General features: G+C 61.8%; 2 protein-coding genes across 2 annotated transcripts; both read left to right on the top strand.

Moving 5' to 3' along the window:
• Positions 1–146: 146 nt before the first annotated feature.
• TRAPPC6A (trafficking protein particle complex subunit 6A) lies at positions 147–11,458 on the top strand. Its single transcript, XM_079800095.1, has 6 exons — positions 147–251; positions 8,796–8,863; positions 9,023–9,140; positions 9,840–9,923; positions 10,106–10,199; positions 10,670–11,458. The coding sequence occupies exons 1-6, from the start codon at positions 162–164 to the stop codon at positions 10,699–10,701; spliced, it is 486 nt and encodes a 161-aa protein (XP_079656221.1). The 5' UTR covers positions 147–161; the 3' UTR covers positions 10,702–11,458.
• Positions 11,459–12,219: 761 nt separating this feature from the next.
• On the top strand, positions 12,220–21,363 carry NKPD1 (NTPase KAP family P-loop domain containing 1). The gene is made up of 5 exons (XM_079759854.1): positions 12,220–13,010; positions 13,716–13,905; positions 14,606–15,037; positions 16,829–16,960; positions 18,412–21,363. The coding sequence occupies exons 2-5, from the start codon at positions 13,806–13,808 to the stop codon at positions 20,235–20,237; spliced, it is 2,490 nt and encodes an 829-aa protein (XP_079615980.1). The 5' UTR covers positions 12,220–13,010; positions 13,716–13,805; the 3' UTR covers positions 20,238–21,363.
• The last annotated feature ends 726 nt before the right edge of the window (positions 21,364–22,089 follow it).

Genomic DNA, 22,089 nt, shown 5'->3' with positions numbered 1-22,089 from the left:
CGCGCGCACCGCGTGTGAGGAGGGGGAAGGCGGAGCTACCCGGGAGCACCGGGGGAGCGTGAGTGGGCGGGCTCGCGTCCCGCAGCAGGAGGCGGAGCTAGCTCAGCCGGGCCAATGAGAGCACGAAGCGCTGGGCGGTAGGTAGCGCGCGAGGCCGACGAATGGTGGACGCGGTTCTGTTCGAGCTTCTACACACGGAGATGGTGGCGGAGCTGTGGGCGCACGACTCCGACCTCGACCCCGGCCCCGGGGTGAGCGCAGGTCGCGGCGGGAAAGTGGGAGAGAGGTCCCGGGGGGCGAGAGGGCGTGGCGGCGGCCCGGGTCGAATTCCGGCCCCGCCCCCGCCCCGCCCCGCTGGGCGACCTGGGGCGCTGGCTTCCTCCTCTGTGCTCTGGGGGGGGTCCCAGCCGGGCAGGCCTCGGGGGTTACTTGTAGGATTGAGCGAGACAGCTCGGGGTAAAGCTCTGAGCTCAAATCCGGGCACTGAATAAGTGGGCAGTAATTATAATAATCACTATATTGGATGTGTTCTGAGGACTTCTGGGTTGAATCCCTGCGACACTCATTAGGGGTGAGAGTCAGTGAGTCAATGTCGTTGTGCCTCAGTTTCTTCCTTTATAAAATGGGCATCATAGCCACCTAAGTCTCAGAGTGGGACATATATTAATTTAACGAACACTTATTGAACGTCTTCATGTTCCAGGCACTGTTTCAGTGTCCTTGCGAATCTTATATTTTTTATTTTTTGTACATTTTTTTTTTTTGTTTTGTTATGAAGCTTACATTTTAGTAGGGTTGTCAAACAATAAAAGTTCTACGGAGAACTAGTAAAAATTTCTATAAGGAAAACCTAAGTAAAATCAGGGAAAGAAAAGGTATGGCGTGGTAGATTAGAGAGGAGAGCATTTCTGAGGAAGAGGAGGGAGGAAGCAAGGCCCAGGGATAAATGGGGGAAAAGCAGTCTGGAACAGGTGCAAAGCCCCGAGGTAGGAGCATGCTCAGCGTTTTGGAAGTTGGTCATTATGAATTACAGGCAAGCTCAGACTTTAAAGCTCTTAGTGCAATGTCTAAAACATAATCAGCCCCTAACTGGTTTGGCTCCGTGGATAGAGCGTGGGCCTGCGAACTCAAGGGTTTCAGGTTCAATTCCGGTCAAGGGCATGTACCTTGGTTGTGGGCACATCCCCAGTAGGGGGTGTGCAGGAGGCAGCTGATCGATGTTTCTCTCTCATCGATGTTTCTAACTCTCTCTCCTCCTCCCTTCCTCTCTGTAAAAAAATCAATAAAATATATTTTAAAAAAACATAATCAGCCCTCAAAAGATGGGAGTTATTGCTGCAAAGTCTGTTACTAAGAAGAAAGGGTGGAGGAGAGAGTGTGTGCTTAATAAATGGGGGCTGGGCTCACTTTTTTCATTAATATTCTTATTATGACCGTCATCTTGTATAAGTAAGACTTTTTTTTTTAATCCTCACCTGAGGATAGTTTTTCCACTGATTTTCAGAGAGAGTGGAAGAGAGAGGGAAAGACAGAGAGAAATATTGATGTGAGAGAAACACATTGATTGGCTGCCTCCTGTGCAAGTGTGCCCTGACCAGGGCCTGGGGCTAGGGAGGAGCCTGCAACTGAGGTATGTGCCCTTGACCGGAATCGAACCGTGGACCCTTTGGTCCACAGGCCGACGCTCTATCCACTGAGCCAGACCGGCTAGGGCTATAAGATATTTTTATTGGCCTAGGTTTTCTTCCCAATTTAGAAGCCCTAAGGAGGGTGTTGGATGTTACGATGTCAACCTAGTTCCTTCAGGGTTCATTCATTCAACAAACATCAACTAAAACCTGCGGGGTCCAGGCCCTGATGTCGGCCCTGGGGATGACTCAGTGAACATAAAAGTCCTTGCATCCTGGAGCTCATGTTGCAGTGGGGGAGACAGATAAGATAAGTGAGTCAAGCATATAGTACATTGGGAGGATGCTCTGCGGAACGTGAAGCACGGGAAAAGGAGTTTGCATTGGCCTGTGTGTTGGGGACAGAGGGGCTGGGGTGTTGCACTGTCTCAGCAGCCCCATTCATCCTGACTTTGAAGCCAGAAACTCAGTAGTCCCTGCCATCTGCCGTTTCTCCATCACCCTCAGCCAACCAGGCCCTGCCCGTTCTGTTGTCTAAATGTTTCACCTCTGTCCCCTCTCCTCCTTTAGTCCAGGTCCCCTCTTCTTCCTGCTTGGCCCAGCCTCCTCCTTCACCTCCCAGCTCACTTCACCTGTCATAGCTTCCCTGTGCTCGCACCCATTCATCCTTCCAGTTCTTGGCCCAAATGGCCCCTCCTCAGAGAGGCCAACCCGGAGTCCCCGGAAGTCAGGTATCCTTGTTACGTTCTCGCAGCCCCCGCCCCAGTTTTTCTTGGGCAGCCCTCCTCCTCCTCTTCCATAAGTTTCTATGTGAATTATGTATCCCTGTGACCCTTTGCTTCACATCCGTCTCCTCCACCAGAGTATGTTGTGTGGGCTGGAACCAGATCTGTGTTGCTCACCACATAGTAGGGCCTCTGCACCGGTGTGTTGAGGAACTGCCCCTGGAATTCCAATGCCGGGGTCCCGCACAGAGCGGAGCTCAGAGGGGGCCTGGGGGGCCGGCCTCGGGGAGCTCCCGGGTGGTTCCAGGCTTGGCCAGGGGTGAGAACTCTGGCAGTGTCCCCACTTCCCTGCGACCTCAGCCCCGTTTTTCAGGGGCCTGTCGTGGGAAGCTGCTCTGTTTTCTCCGTCCTCTTTCACTCCTGGCCTCCCCTTTCTCTGTTCCTTCTCTCTGGTTCCTCAAGTCCCGTCCGAGCCAAATGCAGGCCTCCTGTTGCTGGGGTACTTACGGCGTCCCCAGCACCATGCTTTATCGGCAGACTCATTAGTCAACAGAGCGGCAAACCGCGGCTCGCGAGCCACCGTTTGCCGACCACTGCTTTATCGGATTCAGTCCTCAGGACAGTCGTCCAGGTGGACGTTCTCCTCCCACTTTACGGAGGAGGGCCTTTCTCAAGGACACGCGGCCATGATCAGAGGCAAAACCAGGGCTCAGGCATCTGGCTCCAGAACTTGTCTGTGGCATCTGGTCTGCCCATTCACCAGCTACTTGAGGACAGGGATGGTGGCTCGTTCACCTGTGTCCCCACAGCACAGACACCCGACCACCATATCCTGCCTGGTTATTTGTTGCTGTTGAATGGTTTCTCCTGCTGGTTACAGGTAGAGTGGAAGCCTGGCCAGAGGACCCAGGTCAAAGGGCCTTTGTTCTCATGGGGGTGGGGGAACTCAGGGAGGAGGAGGCTGTGGCTTCTCCACCTCAGAAGCTTTGAAGATAAGGGGCGCCCTGGGCACAGGAGCGCACTCCCGTGTACTTAGGTAACGAGCTGTCACCGACCGGCCGCTGTGAGGCTGGCGGGCGGCCAGGAACAGCCCTGCTTGCCAGGCCTTCATCCACCCAGGCCCAGGGGGTGCCCATGCCGGCCCCTTTTCCCTGTTCCGGGCCACAGCCTGGAAAGCCAGCTGGTTGCCGGGCTCCTGGCAGAGCCCTTTAGGGAGCGAAGTGCATCTGAGATGGGGAGCCAGCTGCAGCTGCGGGGTCTCTGTGAGCCCCGTGGGGACTGGGGCTCTGTCCTGGGGGAACAGGAGGGGTGCCGGGCTCGGATTGTTTTAGGAAGACCTCCCCGGCTACGTGAATGAGATTGGATAGAGCCGGGGCAGGAAGGGCTGCTGCCGCAGGAGCCCAGAGCAGAGGTGAGGGCCCGCCAGGGGCAGGGGTGAGCGCTGGGAGTGTAGGGGGAGGTGGCGGGATTGAGGGGGGAGAGCCCAGGATAACCGGGTGGGCGGTGTACTCTCCCCCTCACTCATTCTTACTCACCTGTCTACTCCATACTCCTTTTGGGTCGTCACCGTGAAGCGGCTGAGAACTTGTCCGTTCTCCCTGCGCTTTTGTTCAGACAGGAACCCGGCTGCGCTTCCCTCGTCCTCTGCCTGAGCCTGCACAGAGTGGCCCTGCAGCCGGGGGCCGAACCTCACAAATAACGAGGGGCCTGGCAGGTGAGGACACAGGAAGCAGCCAGGACAGGAAGCAGCCAGGCACACAGCCCCCACCCACTCCCCTGCTTCATTCCGATGCTCTCCAGCGCTCAGGGTGGGCTGGGAGGGGTTTGGTTCGCTGTCTTCTGTGTGTGCCGCTTGGAGCTCTGTGGCCCTCCTCAGGGTGAACGCTTGCATCTTCCTTCAGCTCAGCACATCTTTCTCTTCTCTCTTTGATTCCTTTCTTCTTGTTCTTAATCCTCACCGAGGATTTTTTTTTTAAAGAGAGCAATGGAGAGAGACAAATATCGACATGAGAGAAACATTGATTGGTTGCCTCCCACACATGCCCTGAACAGGAATTGAACCTGCAACCTTTTGGTGTATGGGATGATGCTCCAGCCAACTGAGCCATCGGCCTGGGCTCTCTTTGGTTACCTCTTCTCCCACATTGCTCCACCCGTGTCTTTTTGCCACTCGGAGGAATTTTAGACTTTCTGGATCTCTTCCACATGTCTTACAGCTTTGCTCCTATTTTTCCTGCCTCCGGTTTTTTTCTGGACAATCGGGTGGCTTTATCTGCCTCACAAATTTGTCATTTTTCAGCTCCTGTGCTAACAGATGTTTATTTTGGCTACCGTCTTTCTCATTTCCAAGAACTTCCCTTTGTCTGATTGTCGCTTCCGCCTAGCACCCGTGCTGTGTGGTGGCTGCATTAGTGCGACACTGATAAGGCCGAGCTGAGGGGTTCCCCTCTGTTCCTGATTATCCCATTTCCTCTCAGGTGGCTATTGTGTAAACTCCGCTGAGCAGGCGTGGGCGCCCAGACACGCACTGGCTCTGGGTGGGTTCCAGATTTGGTGACTGGGAGAGTCTGCCTTGTCCTCCCTGGGAATAATGGTAAACCCCTAATCTCTGAAGAGCTTTTGCAGGGACAGGGGCAGAACAGAGTCTGGGACCGGCTATGATGAAAGCAGGTGAACCGGCTTCTGCTTCCTTCCACCTCCACCCCCTCTTCCCCTGCCACCTGCTCATCCTCAGCCCTTCCCTCCCCACTTTTCCCCTCCCTCTCATCCCCCAGGTCCCAACAAGCCCAGGTCTTCAGTGTAGCAGATACTCAGTGGGCCCGAGGCCAACAGTAACAGCAGCTAGGGATAGAGCTGTCAGAACGCTGCTGTGCACGGGGCCTGCCATCAGCCCCACTTCACTGGGGAAACTGAGGCACGGGGCCGCGAGATAGCTTGCCCAAGGTCGTGCGTTCAGTAAGCGGCGGAGCTGGGATCCAAACCCGGGCGTTGAAGCTCACTGAAGGGAAACAAACTCGTGGAAACCTTTTCGATGCCCCTGGCCTGGCTGAGGACCCTGCTGACCCTGGCTGTCCCCTCAGGGCCGCTGTCCCGGCTGTGTCCCACCCGCTCCCTCCCGTTTTACTCTTCCTTCAGATCTCAGACTCAGGGCAGGCATGGCTCCCCTGGCACCGCCCCGCCAAGGGCACGGCCCGGTGCTTGTAGAAGTTCCTGCATGCTCCCGCTAGGACGCCGTTCCGTCGGGGCAGGGGCTGTCTGTGTCAGCCCCCATCTGTCCTGCATCAGGACCCTTCAGGCAGCATCTGTCACCCAGGGGAAAACGCGCCCTCCTCATCCTGGTCCACAGGGCCCCCCTTCCCCACCTCCCATCACTGTCCCTTGTTCATAGTGGTGTAAGCCCAGCTGATGTGGTTCAGTGATGGTTCCTCGACCTGTGAACCAGGAGGTCACGGTTCGATTCCCGGGCACATGCCTAGGTTGCAGCTCAGATCCCCAGTAGTGGGCGTGCAAGAGGCAGCTGATCAATGATTCTCTCTCATCATTGATGCTTCTATCTCTCTCTCCCTCTCCCTCTCCTTTTCTCTCTGAATGAAATATATATATACTAGAGGCCTGGTGCATGAAATTCGTGCAAGGAGGGGGTGTCCCCTCAGCCTGGCCTGCCCCTCTTGCAATCCGGGACCGCTGGCTCCTAACTGCTCGCCTGCCTGCCTACCTGATCACCCCTAACCACTTGCCTGCCTGCCTGATCGCCCCTAACCACCTCTGCCTCAGCTCCTGCCGCAGCAGCTTTGTCCGGAAGGTCGTTTGGCTGTCTGATCTAATTAGCATATTATGCTTTTGTTATTATAGATATATATACACAAACAGTGGCCTAAGCTACATTCTCCTTGCTTTTTCTTGCCTTTGCACATACCCTGAAAACCAGGCAGTCCTGGGTTCTCCCCTGTCACGCTGGGGAGCCCTCAGGGGCACATACACGCTCGGTCAGTGTGGAGCCCAGCCCTGCTCCTCCAGAAGGGACAGGCCTGGGGCTGGGCAGCATTCTAGGTGCTGAGGTTCATCACCCCCCAGAACAGAGCCCCTCCGTGGGGTTTTCCTGCAGCCAGGGGCCTCATCCCCCAGCAGCTAGGGCGCCCCCAAGTTGACAGGCACGGGGCCAGTGGCTGACAATGGTGGCAGCACTTCCTGAGCCCAGCTTGGAGTGCTCAGTTTTCCAGCTCCTTGAATCCCAGAAGGACGCCGGGAAGCGCACTGTGAACACTGTCCTCCTTTTATAGCCCCTGCCCAGTCCCACCGCGGATCCGTGTTAGGGGCTGATCCTCACTGGGCACCTGTCCCCCTCACCCCCTCAGTGTCTCTCACAGGCCCCGCTTATCTCCCATTAGCCATCAGGCCCCTCCCACAGCCCGACAGGAAGCTGTCGTCACCCAGGCCCGGTTCCCACGGGTGGAGCAGAAAAGGGCCTGGGTGCCCAGGGGCCTGGCCAAGGAGAGGGCACCTGGCTTGGAAATTCGGGTGACCTCTGCTTGGCCCTTGCCACCACACTGGGGCCAGGACGGCTGTGGTGTCCCGGCCACCCAACCATCTGGCCACCTCGGCTTGGGAGACAGATTGCTCAGGTTTGAAAGATCCAAGGCAGGGTTCAGCCCTCCCCTCTGAGCCTGTTTCCGGGTGTGAGATAGCCTCCCTTATGGCGTTGTTAAAATTAAGCGGGAGGGTTTGTACAAAGGACCTGCACACGGTATATGCGCAAACCCCGCCCCTTCATCCTGTTCAGCGTCTGTTTCCTAAGCAGCTCCCTCCCAGGTGCCAAGGCCTGTGTTGGCTGCTGAGGGTTGGCCTGGTCCCCACCCTTACAGGGCTGTGTCCCCCTCAGTGACAGTGCCGAGTGGCGGGGCGGGATTGCACCCACCCTGGGAGAGACCGTGTGAAGGCTGGAGGAGTCCGGCAGAGGGAACAGTGAGTGGACGTGTGTCGTGGGGGGAGGTTCGGGGGCATGGCTGGTCCCGGAAGGCAGTGTGAAGCCTGCTGAGGGCCCCGGACGTCATCTCAGGCTGGATCTAAGCAGAAAAACCCATTCACCATGCAGGGGGCTCTGTGATAGCAGGGGTGGGGGTGGGGCAGGCAGAGGGGAGGCGGCTCAGGCCTGGGCACTGCAGCCTCCTGAGGAGCCAGCTGCCGCCCCCCAGGGTTCTCACCTCAGCCCCCCACCGTAGGCTGACGTGGTATTGCTGATGCCCCAACCTGGACCTCCCTCACCACATACTAACCCTGAAACGCTCAGGGGAGATGGTCTGAACATACAATTTCCCAACTAAAGGGAGTCACAGCTGCCGGTCACATCCGGGGCCTGGAGTCCTTGACAAAGGTTACCTTAAGTGAGCCTGTCTGTTGTCTTTTTGCATCTGAGATAACATACCCTCGAAATGTCAGAGAAATCTCCTTTTTCAGACCCTTCCGGGCGCACCCACCCACCCGGGCAGAGACCACGGACCCGTCACTGTCATCTCGCTCCTGCATACCAGCTGTGTGTGCTATAAATGCCCGTTGTTACTATCCTGTACCCATGAATGTACAAGAGGATGTGTCTCTGTTTTACTTTTCACCCAATCCCAGAGATGCCCCCCCCCTTACTTCCTCTGCCCCCTAAATCTCCACCCACGGATTGATCTCCTGTAACCCTCCTCAGGCCTCCTCCTTTGATTCTAACGTGGAAGGTAAGCCTCGGAACTGTCCTTCTCCCGAGCATTTTCTCCGTTTGTTGAGATTTTGCTTCCTGGCAATTAGCAGTTTGGCTCAAATAAACACATAAAAATTCACTACAGGTTTGGATGGTTTGTATGTGGACAGCACCCTCAGCTCTCTCCAGGTCACCCCAAATGAAAATGGCAAACGGGCTCTCCGGCCATGCTGTTCCCCTCCCCACGCCTCGGCCTCTCCCGCTGGGAGACCCTGGCCTGCCCTCCACACCACTCGGCTGCACTGCCTTCCCCCGACACTGCCTTCCCCCGGCGCTCCAGGGAGCAGCTCCCTCCCAGCCTGGGCGTCCTCCCTGGGTTCTGGGCAGAGGTTCGGAGCCTCTTGCAGCCCCCTGCTGGCCAGGCCAGGCCTTGCTGCCGCTGGAGCCCTGGACAGGTCACCTTCCGCTGGGTGATCAGGGAGCTGTGCTTACAGGGACGGGTGCTCTCAGGGAAGAGTTGACTAGCAGGGTTAAAGCTGAGTGTGGGGAATACCCCCATTTTTCCTGGAGCAAGGGGGAGCTGGCCCTGTGGGATGATGGGGTCTGCAGAGCCAGCCTGCCCTTCCGCAGGCCTGAGCCCGCCCTGGCCCAGCAGCGCTGAACTGGAGAGATGGCCGGGCCCCTTGCAGCTGCCTCACCGGGTGGCTCCCCGTTGGAGGTGGCCGAGCGCCCCTGAGCCTCTCTTCCTCGGTCTTCTAGGGACAGAAGACGAGCCTGTTGGTCCTGGAGGGGATGGGCTTCCGCGTGGGCCAAGCCCTGGGTGAGAGGTGAGAGTCGGCCCCTCCTGCGCTCCCCACCCCCCAGCGGGACCTGAGGCAGGGGGTTGCATTGCTCCCCACAGGAACCCAGCCTGGTTGCCCCCCACACACGCCCTGGGCTCCCCAACCCTGGCCACGCCTGACTCGGTGTCTGCCGCTGCCCCCCAGGCTGCCCCGGGAGATGCTGGCCTTCAGGGAGGAGCTGGACGTCCTCAAGTTCCTGTGCAAAGACCTGTGGGGGGCCGTGTTCCAGAAGCAGATGGACAGCCTTCGCACCAATCACCAGGTGAGCGCCCGCCCGGCGCCCGGCTTCCTGGCTGCAGGCTGAGGGGAACCGCGGCTCCTGAGGGGGACCCTGTGCCGGGAGGCAGGGGCCGGGCTTACCCCTGGGCGGCCCCCACCCTCCGAACTGGGCGCTGAAGCTCTTGCCGGTTTCCGTGCGCCTCCAGGATGGGGCCCCAGAGCTGGCAGGGGCCTCGTGGCTGGCAGTCTTGCCTCACGTGACACTGCCTGTCTTAACCGGTCCGAGTTCCCCTGAGTCGTCCACCCTGCTGGCCGCTTCCCAGGCCGGGACTGCAGCTTCTCGCCACAACCCCGGGAAGTCACACCGCCAGAGGGGCAGGGCCAGCGCGCCCCCGGTGACCAGGCCCCGGAAGCCTGTGGGCTCCTCTGCAGCCTGAAGGATGGGCCATGACTACCGTGTGGTTTATGTTTTCAATCTCACCCCAGGACATTTTCATTGCTCTTTAGAGAGAGGGAGAGAGAGAGAGAGAGAAACATCAATCAGTTGCCTCCCGCATGGGCCCCAATTAACTCGGGGCTGGGGTTTAGGTATGTGCCCTGAATTGACCTTTCGGTGCAGGGGACGACACTAACCATTGAGCAACACTGGTCAGGGCTACGTGGTTTTGAGGAGAGCATCCTGCCAGAGTCCTGGCTCCCCTCTCCCCACTGCCTGAGCCCACAGCCTCTCCTCTGTCCTCAGGGCACCTACGTCCTACAGGACAGCAGCTTCCCCCTGCTCGTCCGGATGGGCTCAGGCCTGCAGTATCTGGAGGAAGCGCCCAAGGTAAGGGGGTGCTGGGACACGCCCCCGGTTCACTTCTCCTCCTTACCCATCCCCCACCCCAAGGGAGGCCTCTCCCCAGGCCAAGGGGTTGACCCCACTGTGAAGCCCGAAGCCCATCCCGTCCCTGGTCCTGGGTGGTGGCCTTCCCTTTTCCCACAGTGACCTGTGCCCCCCGCCCCCAGTTCCTGGCCTTCACCTGCGGCCTCCTGCGCGGCACCCTCAGCACCCTGGGCATCAAGAGCCTGGTCACCGCCTCCGTGGCAGCCCTGCCAGCCTGTGAGTCGTGGGAGTGGGGGGACCCTGCCATCCCTGGGTGTGGCAGGGGCTCCAGAGCTCCCCTGTCCCCCTCCCGTAGGCCAGGCCACTGAGCCCAGTGTTTAGGTGGGAAATTTGAGACCCCAAGAGCTTAAGTCACATGCCCGGCACCCACCCTCTGCCCTCCCCCCCAAGGTGTTTGTCCCTCTGTCAGGCGCCCAGGCCCATCCATGGCAGGGACCTGGGGCCCCCGTGGTTAGGGCCTGGGCAGTACATGCCTCAAAAGCCTGTGCCAGGCCCTCCCCTACATGCTTGACCTTCGTGCCCCAGTCACACATCGCCCTGGGATGCAGGCCGGGCGGGCGGGAGCGTCGCCCATGTTGCACAGCGAGGCCACCCACTCGGCTGGCGCAGGGCCTGAGTGGTTCGGATGCTTTCTGCCTCTCCCCTCAGATCCCTGCCTCGGGCTAAAGCCAGCCCTTCTCTTCCAGGTAAGTTCCAGGTGGTGATCCAGAGATCCTGAGCCCGGCCCGGCCCCACTGCGTCTCACAGCCGCCCCGGCCCAGGGACCCCGGGCCGCCGCTGGGGAATCCCGGGTGATGAGCATGGCGGGGGATCCAGCCACTTGAGGGCATCACACGTGCTCAAAAACTGGATGTCATGGGGAGGTGGGGGCACCCCGGGGCAGGGTGGTCCCAGCCGCCCTTGGGCCTGGTGTGGCGAGATCCCATCGGACACATCCCTCACTCTGCAGGCGCTCAATAAAGGTTCCGGGTGTGGAGACAAGTTCAAGTGGACGACGGGGGTCGCTCTCTGAGCTCTGGGGGGATGGGGCGTCTGAAAAGTGACTGTGTCACAGGAGGGGGGCAGAGCACCCTGTGTTGGCTCCCGCCCCTCCTCACCTGCCTTTCTGGGGCCCCATTCTCCCCCCGGGCCTGAGTCCTGGAGCTTGGGCATCTGTGATGGGAGGGGGGCCCTGGCCGTGGCAACCCCACCAGCGTCCACACGTGTGGGGCTGCCCTCTGCCCAGTGGGGCCCACAGCCTGGACCTCTTCCTGGGGGGCGGGGCCAGGGGAGCCCGGAGGGCAGGTGGCTGAGGGGGAATGGATGCAAGTGGGGAGCAGGCCAGATACCCTTATTCCCCCCCCACACACACACACACACTGTACACACTTCACATGCCTGGCAGACACGAGTCATACCCAGGACAGTGGCCCCTGCCCCGCCCCGCCCCCACCCACATCCATAACATCTGCAGCATCAGGCACCTGGCTTACTCGGGCTCTGCCACCTGCTGCCCAGGGTGTGAGTCCCTCCACCTCAGAGCTGCCAACCACGGCCGGGTGAGCCCCAGCTGGGTTAAAACCAGGCCCCTCCGCCTGTAGAGCTCAGTGCAGGCACTGGGCCGACTTGGCCTGCCCTCCCCCGGCCACACGCTGCGTGTGAGTGCTGCATTCCCCGGCCTGCCTCTGTGCCTTCGCACATGCCGTTCCCTGCCCGGCTGCCCTGCCCTCGGCCACCTCCAAACTCCTATCCCCTCGTGGGTGTCCAGCCTCTTGGAGCTGCCGCCGCCCACTGCCCTTCCTGGTGGACTCCCGGGTGTTTACTTATCCCTGATCCCTCCGCCCGTGGCAGCCCTGCCCTGCATAGAGCCGGGCAGATGCTCCTGCGTGAATCACAATTACTCAGCTAAACCATGTGTGCAGGCCGCCAGGCACGGGGACTGGCCCAGCCCTGCCTCTAAGAAGCTCAGGGGCCCACCCTGGAGGTTCCCACACACACTCGCCCCCTATCGGGACCCAGTCAGGGAGAATGCCCTCCCTGGAGCAGCAACTTGAAGGCCTGGGGGAGGAGAGACAGCCAGGCACAGGCGTCCTCTATCCTGACCCCCCCGTCCTGGGTACTGTTTGTGGTTGCCTCCCCCGGCCCATCAGATCACCCATCTCCCCGGGCAGCCACTGTTTGGTGGTGTAGGGAGCAGACCCTGGGGAGCAGAGGGGCACCCCTGGTATCAGGCCCCTCTTGTCCGGCCCCGGCCTCACTTCTGGAAGGATGTCTTAAAGGAACCCCACCTATCAGGAGGCAGATCCTGAACACAAACCACTGATCCCGCTTTCAAAGTTCCGCCCTGTCTCTGAGACCCCACAAGGGACCACAGAGAGCATCCACCCCTCTCTGGGGCGGGAAGGACGGGGCTTGTGTATGACAAGCATGTCCGCCATGGGAGGCCCCTGGTGAGCCTCACAGCGTGTTGTCATTATATGAGAGGCATTCAGAGCAGCCTGGTAAATGGGTCAGTCAGTCCCCGGCATGTTAGCTGCTGTCACTGCTACATCCCACGCTCCGCTCCGTGGACTCCCTGACAACCACGAGGAGTGGGCACGGACACCGGCCCGCTCAGCAATGAGGAAGCCCAGGCTCAGAGAGGTGAAGTCACCTGCCCAAGGTCACACAGCTGGGCCCTGGAGGAACTGGCATCTGAGCCCAGGATTGCGTCCCGGCTCGGCTTGGACTCAGTCCCTGCCCCAGCCTCCTCCCCTCCCACAGCAGAACTGCCTGGGGCCTGGCCACCACAGACCCTCTGTCAGGTCCCACCCAGGCAGCGCCGTGGCCTGTCATCTCCATCCTTGACCTCAGGTACCGCGCAGGGGCAGGCCCCCAGGCCTGGAGAGCAGAGGGCGCCTGGCAAGCTGGGGAAAAGGGGAGGGGACTGGGCGGGCAAACCGGTCGGTCAGGCAGCTCAGCTCAGGCACCTGGCACCCGGGCCTCTCACCAGTTGGGCCTGCGCTGGCGGCGGGGGAGCTGGGGCCTCAAGACCAAGGCAGCAATCAGGTACGGGGACCCCAGGCTGGGGGGTAGTGGGCAGGGGCCACATGCCTGGCCCCCAACCCTCACTGAGCCCCAACTCTCACCACTCCAATTTCTTACCACTTCACCTGTCCTCCCCCCTCTCCCCACAACAACATCCCTCCCTCCCTTCTGTTTTTGGTGCCTCACATTTTAAACCCAGGGCACCCCTCTCACCCTGAGTTTGCTGAGCCTCTCCCCAAATGGAACCCCCTACTTTCATCTGCTCTCCCAGAATTCCCCTCCCTCCAGCTGCCCTTTCAGTCTCCAAATGGACCCAGCCCTGAGATTCAGCCATGGGGTGCTCCCTGCCCCCAGCCCTCAGTGCACTGGGCTCACCGTGCCCTTCAGGCAGCGCCAGCCTCGCTTCCCACAGCGCATCCCCCCAACGCCTAGTTCCCCTGATTTTACTCAGCCACCCACCAGCTCCGCTTCCCCAGCCCACATCTGCTCAGCACCCCATCGTCCTGGCCTCTTGAAAACTCCCATGGACTCCCAAACACCCAACCCCTGGACCCTTGAAGATCTCACCCACCCCACATTAGCCCCAAGTCCCCCTCAGCCCCCCGCACCTCCCTCCCGTATCTGGCCATCTCTCCCCTGGGCCTGACCTCTCACTTTTACTCTGAAGAGCACCCCGCCCCTCCTGGACCTGGGAGCCAACATCTGGGCTGGGGTCTCCCGTCCCAGGTCCCAGGCGCTGTCCTGGAGGTGGGCTCCCGCTGCTGGTGCCACGGGGGCTGGGCCCCGAGACCGTCCTCCACGAGCAGCCCGGCCGCCATGCACCAGCACTATACTGTCCACTTCGCCAAGGGCACCCTGCCCCCCCGGAACCCCACCGACAGCAACTTCTTGGACCCAGAGTTGGGGCACCAAAAAGGTAGGGGTACAGTTTGGGGAGTCCTGGCAGGGAGGTGTGTGAGTGGGGGGCTGCCGAGTGGATGGTGGGGCAGAAGCTCAGGCCCCAGAAGGGAAGTCACCAGAACTCCTCGGATATGGGGCCATGGGGGACGGGGGGAACCACAGACCCGGTGGCCAAAGCTGGGAGCCCCACCTGGCCTGCCCCTTCCCCAGGTGGGAACAGCTCCAGGCTGTGGGGACGCCCTCACCTGGGGAGCAGCCCGCCGGCTGAGTGTACGAACGAGGTGGGGGCCAGAGTCCCGGCGGCCCCTTCCCTCCAGCCTAGGTTGGAGCCTGGGTGTAGGCCAACCCCCTGCACCCCCATTCCGCCCTGTCCCCTCTCCACGGCCACCTCCCATCACTCTGGCCTCCTCTGGACCAACCAGGCCCGTTCCCCATGGATTCCTCTGTCACCCCACTGGGCGGGGGGGACCCCCAGGGACCAAGCAATTTGGGGTGGCAGGGACTCTGGGGTCAGCCCCTCTCCAGCCCCTCGGCCAGTTAAAGCCCAGGCCCTGCCCCTCTCCCCCCTCACGGTGGGCACAGAGCCCACCCCTCCTCCTGTCTCCCTGACCTCTGGGCCCTAGCTCCCCAGCCTCCGTCTGAAACCCGACCTGGCTCCTGCACGGGCCCCAGGAGTCAGGGACCCAGGCCCAGTCACCCCACTTCCTTCCTTCCAGGATGCTGTCAGCAGTGGTGCCACGACCCAGCGGCCCCTCCAGCCCACAGGCCCTGTCAGCTGTCCCCCCAGGTGCGGTGGCAGCTCGCCTACCGCAGCCACCAGGGGGGCGTCGGGGGCTGTCGCCGGGGCCCCCAGCCCCCTGTCCTGCAGCAGCAGCAGCAGCAGCAGCGGCAGCCCCCGCCCGCACCTCCTAGCCCCCTGCGGCAGCGTCTCTGCCCGGTTCCCGGTGCCCAGAAGGGATCACCTACCACCACCACGGCCCCCATGGGACCGGCCTGCGCCCCCCAGCTGCCCCCGGCACCCGCCATGGCCAGCAGCGGCCCAGCCCCGCCCTCCGCAGCCAGCATCCTCCCGGAGCCCCGCAGGCCCTCTGACGCCGGGCCCCTGCCGCCCCCCGCAGCCTGCGGCCCCTTCACCTCCTACAGCTCCGGTGCTCACCCCGTCTCCCCGGGGCTCTGTCCCTGCCGCTCGCTTCCCGCCTGGGCCTGGAGCCTCTTCCCTCCCTCCGGTCCCCGTCTGAGAGGGTGCTTGTCCCTGACGCTGGGCCTCGGGCGGCCACTCTGCTTCATCTGTTGGGGTCAAGGCTTCCGGGCAGGGCCTGTCCCTGGTGCCTCCACCCCGGGCTGGCCAGGGGCCTGGGCTGACTCCCTTGCTCTGCTTTCTGTCTCCCTGGCCCTCCCTCCGCTGGCCCAACAGGCCACCGAGGACGTGTGGCCGGGTGGTGAGCACCAGGTGCAGGGAGGTGGTCAGTGAGCAGCTGCAGCAAGAGGTAGGGAGTGGCCTGGGGGATGGAGAGAGCAGTGCAGCGATGGGAGGGTTCCATTCATTCATTCATTCATTCGCTGACCAGGTACTAAAGGCCTGCAGCGGGTGTGAGGCTCTGTCCTAGGGGCACAGGGAGCAGGGCAGACAGACGGACGCCCTTCTGGAGCTCACATTCTGTGGGGCGGGGGGCGGGGTGGGTGCAGGAAACGAGAAATAGGAAAGTTTAAAAGCCCAGCACCACACGGAGAAGAACACCTCGGGGAGAGGAGATAGGGAGCATCGGGCTTTTCAGTTAAACAGTGTCAACTGAGCAAAGACGGCCGTTCTCCTGAGTAAGAGGCCGCAGGATCCGCAAAGGCCGGCTCGGGGACAGCGAGGAGGCCAGTGTGGCTGCAGCGCAGGGAGAGAGGGCCGATGGGTGGATGGGCGGGAGCTGACTCAGGATCTAACAGGGGAGTGGACTGTGGGAGGCCAGGGCGGACGCAGGAGTCCAGGCCAGAGGTGCTGGGGGCCTAACCTGGGAGGCAGGTGTGGACACGAAGCTGGTTTCCAACTCTGGTGAGAAAACAGAGCAACAGCTGAGCAGGGCCTGGGCTCCAGGTCAGGAACAGCCTTATCACGGGAGCCTCTGGCCACGGCGCCCGGTTCCCACACAGACCGGCAGAGGATGAATGGGGGGAGGCCTCTCTGAAAGGCTGGCCCTGTGACGCCCCCCAACTCCAGGGGCTCTCATAGGGTGTCAGGACTTAACCCCAAGTGCGCCCTAAACGGCCATTCCAGACCACGGCACTGGCTGAGGGCCTGTCCCTGGCCAGACCCTTTGGTAGCCAGGCCCCCAGTGTCTCTGCCACCCACTCCCAGAGGCACCACTGCTCGGGTCACCCAGAGAGAGGTGACGGGGCCAGGACCAGAAGGCAGGTCTGCCCGGGCTGGGGCAGGATGAGTGACTGTGGGCAGGGGTCACGGAGAGGGAGAGAGGTCAGGGCCAGGGGTGGACAGGAAGCTGAGGAGCCTGTGGCCACAGGGACCCGGTCCGCACTGAAGCCAGGCTGGCAGAGCGGGCGGAGTGGGCACGCGGAGCATGGCGAGCAGTGTCCTAAGCGTCCAAGGGCCTGGAGTCCCAAGAAAAGACCCTGGGACTTTCCCAGGGGAACCAGGGACCGGGGGCCTAGGTCTCCGGCTGGGGCCAGCGGGGCTAGCCTCCCGGCGTTTGGCTGATGAATTTGGGGTCAGCTCATCCTGGGCGGCCCAGAGGGGCACACTGGCCCTGGGGGAGGGGCTGCCTTCGGCCACAGAAACCTGCAGTTTCAGCTGAGTCTTCTCTGGGACGGGGATGCTGGTGCAGGGAGGGGCTGAGGGCGGTGCTCTGGAGGGGGCGGGGGAGGAGGAGGGGTGCCGGCCAGCCTCATTGACTCAGTTTCTCCACCTCTACCCCCTCCCCGACCCTGGTCCCCAGATATCCTGACAGAGGATGATGTCTACTGCAGCTGCCTGGCCAAGACCCTCTGCCACGTGCCTGTGCCCGTGACCGTGGGCTTCTACGCCCCCTTTGGCTGCCGCCTGCACCTGATGCTGGACAAGATCACGGGTGAGGATCTGTGTGTGCTGGGGGTGAGGGGACAGGAAATGGGGCCGCTGGTCCCTGCCCAGCCCCAGGCTTCCCCAAGATCCACTCGCCCCTGAGGCCGCCTGCCCCAGTCCAGTGGCCATAACTTACTTTAACCAGGTTCCTACCCAGGCTCTCAGCCTCTGCCCCGCATCCCTCCCCCACCCCTCCCCCACCCTTGTCCCCATCCCTGACCCCTATCACTCCCCCCACCTCTGCCCCCATCCCTCCCCCACCCGTCCCCACCCTTGTCCCCATCCCTGACCCCTATCACTCCCCCCACCTCTGCCATCCCTCCCCCATCCCTGTCCCCTTCCCTCCCCCCCATCCCTGCTCCAGTTTCCTCTCTGACCTCCTGGCCTCCAGTCTCAGCCCCCTCCCCTGCCAAATCCATTCCAAGGAACTTTCTAAAATACAAATCTATCCATGGGGTTCCCCTGCTCAAACACCTTCTGTGGATCCCGAACACCCTAGGGAGAAAGCCCAAGTTCCTCACTGAGGCTGTAGGACCCACCTCTTCTCCTCACTCAGCTCAGGCTCTGGGCCTGGAGCCCACACGAGTCCTAACAGATAGGTGTCAACTGCAGACATGAGCTGAAATCTGGTCAGGATCTGCAGCAGCTTGGACCTGGTTCAAGCCCTGCGGGAGCTCAGCCCCCAGCCCCCGGGGAGTGCCAGGCCTGGTGAGCACCTAATAAACAAGCCCACGTCTGCCCCGCGTTGTCCTGGGAGGAGAAAAGGTTTGGCTATAGGGAGAAAGGTAATGGCATTTGGAGCACCTACCGAGCTATGTGGCTCTGACACATTCCCATTCATTCATTCACAACCGCACAGCAGACAGGTGCCCCAGCCTCTCCTGACCCGTCCTTCAACCAGGCCCTGCCCTTCAAGGGCTCTCAGTCCAGACACACCTGTCCCCAGTGACAACTCAAAGTGGGTGAGACGACTGGGAGGGAGGTGGGGCGGGGGAGAGCCAGGGGGCGTCTAATTCAGTCTGGGAGTCAGAGAGGGCTTCCTGGAGGAGGAGACAGCTGAGCTGAGAGCTGGCGGAAGAGGAGCTGGAAAATCAGATCAAGGCTGTGTACCCTTGCTGCCCAACATTTCTCTTCACCAGAACCTCGTACCCATTCTTTCACTCCTTAAAGCCTTCGCTCCACTCTCCCTTCCTCTTCATCTGGGGGCTCTACTCATGTCCATCCCTGACCCTCCTGGGCCTCGCCCTCAGACCTTTCCCGGTCCCAGCCGGCTCCCAGTCTTTCCTTCCGCATTTTCTGCGTCCGCCCAGGCTTTTCCCTCCCGGCCCATTCTAATACCCAGGCCCCGCCCCTGCCCGAGGCCCGCCCCAGGTGAGCCCGGCCCAGGCCCGAGCTCCGCCCCCGGCCCGAGCGTGGCCGCGGCCGCTCCTGCCGACCCGGCGCCCTCCGTCCCCGCAGCGCTGATGGAGCAGGAGGCGAGGCAGCTGGAGGCCGAGTTCCTGCAGCGCGTGCAGTGGCGGCCGCGGTCCGTGAGCGGCTGGAGCTTGCCGCGGCTGCTGTGGTACCTGGTGTTCCTGCAGCCGCTCATCACCGAGGTGCACCTGCGGCGCAAGAACGTCAAGTTCCTCTTCATCCGCTTCAGCGCCTGGCAGTACGAGGGCTCCGACAAGCTGTGGGCCGGCCTGGTGACCACGCTGTGCGAGGGCATCCGCCACCACTACGGCCCGCTGCCCTTCAGCGTGTACTCGGTGCTGGGCAACAAGCCGGCCACGACGCAGGGCTTCGGCCAGCGCGAATGGCACTGCCGGCGCCGCGTGTGCCTGGCGCTGGTGGCCCTGCTGGCGGCGCTGGGCCTGGGCGTGGCCCTGCTCTACCTGTCCCTGGGCTCCCACGCGCTGAGCCACAGCGGCGCGCACAGCAGCGTGATGCGCGTGTTCGGCGGCGCGGCCACCACGCTCTCGGGCTCGGGCCTGCTCATGGCCGTGTACTCGGTGGGCAAGCACCTGTTCGTGAGCCAGCGCAAAAAGATCGAGCGGCTCGTGTCGCAGGAGAAGTTCGGCAGCCAGCTGGGCTTCATGTGCGAGGTGAAGAAGGAGGTGGAGCTGGTCACCGACTTCCTGTGCTTCCTGGAGATCTACCAGCGGTGCCGGCTGCGCATCGTGCTCGAGGTCACGGGGTTGGACACGTGCTACTCGGAGCACGTGGTGGGCGTGCTCAACGCCATCAACACACTGCTGTCGGACAGCCACGCGCCCTTCATCTTCATCCTGGTGGTGGACCCCAGCATTCTGGCCGCGTGCCTCGAAAGCGCTGGCTCCATGAAGGGCACGGCCGACAACGGCTACCTCTTCCTCAATCGCACCGTCACGCTGCCCTTCTCCGTGCCCATCATGGGCCACCGCACGAAGCTGCAGTTCCTGCACGACGTCGTGCAGAGCCGCGACGACCTGTTGTACCGGGAGATGACGCGCCAGCTGCGGCCGCAGAGCCCGGGCGGAGACGAGGGCGCGCAGCTGCTGGCCGTGGAGATGCAGGCGGGGGCCGAGCGCACGCAGAGCCTCATCGACGCGGAGGCGGCGCGCCGCATCCAGGAGGCGCTCTTCTGCCTGCACGACGAGCGCGACTGCCTCTACGAGTACGTGCCCGACAACCTGGTGTTCATGCGGCGCATCGTCAACACCGTGCCCATCACCTTGCGCCTGCTGCAGCAGCAGCAGCAGGACTTCGTGGGCCCCACGCCGCGCCAGGCCGTGGCCTGGGTCGTGCTCGCCAACCAGTGGCCCTGCCGCCTCAGCTGGGCGCTGCAGTGCCTGGAGGACCGGCAGCAGGCCGGGGGCGCGCCCGAGGCCCGCGCGCGCCTCTGGGACGTGTTCTGCGACAACAGCCGGGAGCTGCACTCCCTGACCAAGGAGCTGCAGAACGTGCTGGACCTGGACGGCGACCCCGAGCTCTTCCAGCGCTTCCTGAGCGCCGACTTCCCCTTCACCGTGGCCGAGGCGCAGAACCTGCTGCGCTGCACCGTCAACCTGGACCATTCCATCCGCCGCCGCATGGGCCTTCTCCGGGCAGTCAGAGCGCTCAAGCCGCCCAGCCCGCCCAAGTCCCCAGCCGGCGACGCCCCCCACGCTGCTAATGGAGCCAACCACACCCCTTCGGCGGCCGGCGCCGCCAACAGAGCCAGCCACGACCCCCGGGCGGCCCGCGCTGTCACCAGAGCCAACCAGGCCGGCGAGGACCCCCGCCCCCGCATGACGCAAAGGAATAAGCCCAGACCCCTGGCTTGAGTGTCCTGCGCTTCGGGGAATCCAGCCTTCATTCAGGGGCGGTGCCTTGAATGAAGGACTCCGGGGCAGCAAGGGCAACAGTGCCCCCTCTGCCCAGACACGTGCAGGGACCCAGCGTCAGTGTTGGGAATGAGGCCTGTGGTGGCCACATTCCACACGTGAATGCGAGCCAGTGAGAGCAGCTGACAATAGTGCCAGTATCCCAAAGCGCAGGGGGACCGCTGAAGACTCAGAGTTCAAGTGCAATAAATGAAGGCGCGAAAGCCCTTGATTGGTCCTTAGGCCCTGGTCTCCCTCACTCAGCAAGAACTAGGGACCAGGCCTGCCCTGTTCTGCCAAGCCCATTTCCCCCCAGGGCGTCAGCAGCGTCAGCCGCATGGCTGGCATCCCTAGGGCAGGAGGGGCTGTGGGGGTGGTGGGCGAGGCCCAGGCAGGGAGAGGAAGGACGGATGTGCCGCGTTGACTCAGGTGATAGAGAACACCCAGGCCTCAGGGATCCAGGTCCTAGTCCCCATACCCAGCCTGCACCTCTGTAGGCAGGGCAGCAGCTGGCATTTCGAGGGCAGTGTCTGAGGTGACCTCAGGGGGCTACTCAACTTGCAGTGTGGCTCCGCCCCCAGCATGACTTCTTTGGGTGCGCAGCACTGCCTCCCCGGACAAGCAACCGCCCAGAGAGGCTGCCTTAGGGTCATTTCAGGGCCCCTGAGGAGCCCCTGGGTGAGGTCAGGGAAGAGGAGCAAAGCTGGGGCCTGCGTAGGACTTCGAGTCAGAGTCGGAGCCGGAGCCGGGTCGAGAGGAGGGTTATCCTAGGGCTGGACTCTGCCTGTCCGGCACACCTTCCCCTCCTGCCAGTGGGAGAGCCCTAGGATGGGGCGTCACCCCCAGGGCAGTTTCCTATTCCTCATTGGTCACATCGCCGCACGCTCAGGCCTGTGGTGTGCCCCGCCCAGTCCAGGGTGGGGAGGACGGACCAACAGGTGTGACTTCTAAGCCAGGGCCCTGAGCAGACAGTGCCAGAAGAAGCTAGAACTTTCAAAGCACCCACCCTCACGCCACGCGGCCTGGTGCGGGTACTGACGTCATCCCTTATCTCCAGGGCAGTGCCCCTGGCAATGACTGTGCTAAAGCGGACGTTGGGCAGAGCCAGCCTGTGCCCTCACAGGCGATGCCAGGACTGAGGTGTGGTTTTTCAGTCCTGGCCCGGATCACCCGGACCCGCTGGGAGAGGTTTTCCAACAGCAGGGAGAGCCAGCCCAGAACGAAGCCCCGTGGAGAGAAACATGGGGCCTGTGACACCATTAGGTCAGAGTCGCTGTGACTGACATTGAGCAGAGCCACTCTATGTCCCTTCCCTTTCTTCTTTTTTTTTTTTTAATATATATTTTATTGATTTTTTACAGAGAGGAAGGGAGAGAAAAGGAGAGTTAGAAACATTGATGGGAGAGAAACATCAATCAGCTGCCTCCCGCACACCTCCTACTGGGGATGTGCCTGCAACCAAGGTACATGCCCCTGACCGGAATTGAACCTGGGACCCTTCAGTCCGCAGTCCGATGCTCTATCCACTGAGCCAAACCAGTTAGGGCTCCCTTCCCTTTATTAAAAAAATTTTGTAAAAATTGATTTTAGAGAGAGGAAGGGAAAGGGAGAAGAGAGAAACATCGATCGGGTACCTTCTGCACGAGCCAGCAACCTGGGCATGTGCCTTGACCCGGAATTGAATTGGTGACCTCTCAGTGCCTGGGACGAAGCCCAACCGAACCACACCGGCCAGGGCATACGTCCCCCTTCCATCTCCCTTAAGCCAATCTGATTGGGCTTCTATTTCTTACCGCCTAGGGTCCCGGCAGAA

This window comes from Cnephaeus nilssonii (genome assembly GCF_951640355.1).
Source record: "Cnephaeus nilssonii genome assembly, chromosome: 20".
Classification (NCBI taxonomy): Eukaryota; Metazoa; Chordata; class Mammalia; order Chiroptera; family Vespertilionidae; genus Cnephaeus; species Cnephaeus nilssonii.
Note: the sequence above shows the minus strand (reverse complement) of the source record. Positions and strands in the feature narration are given on the sequence as shown.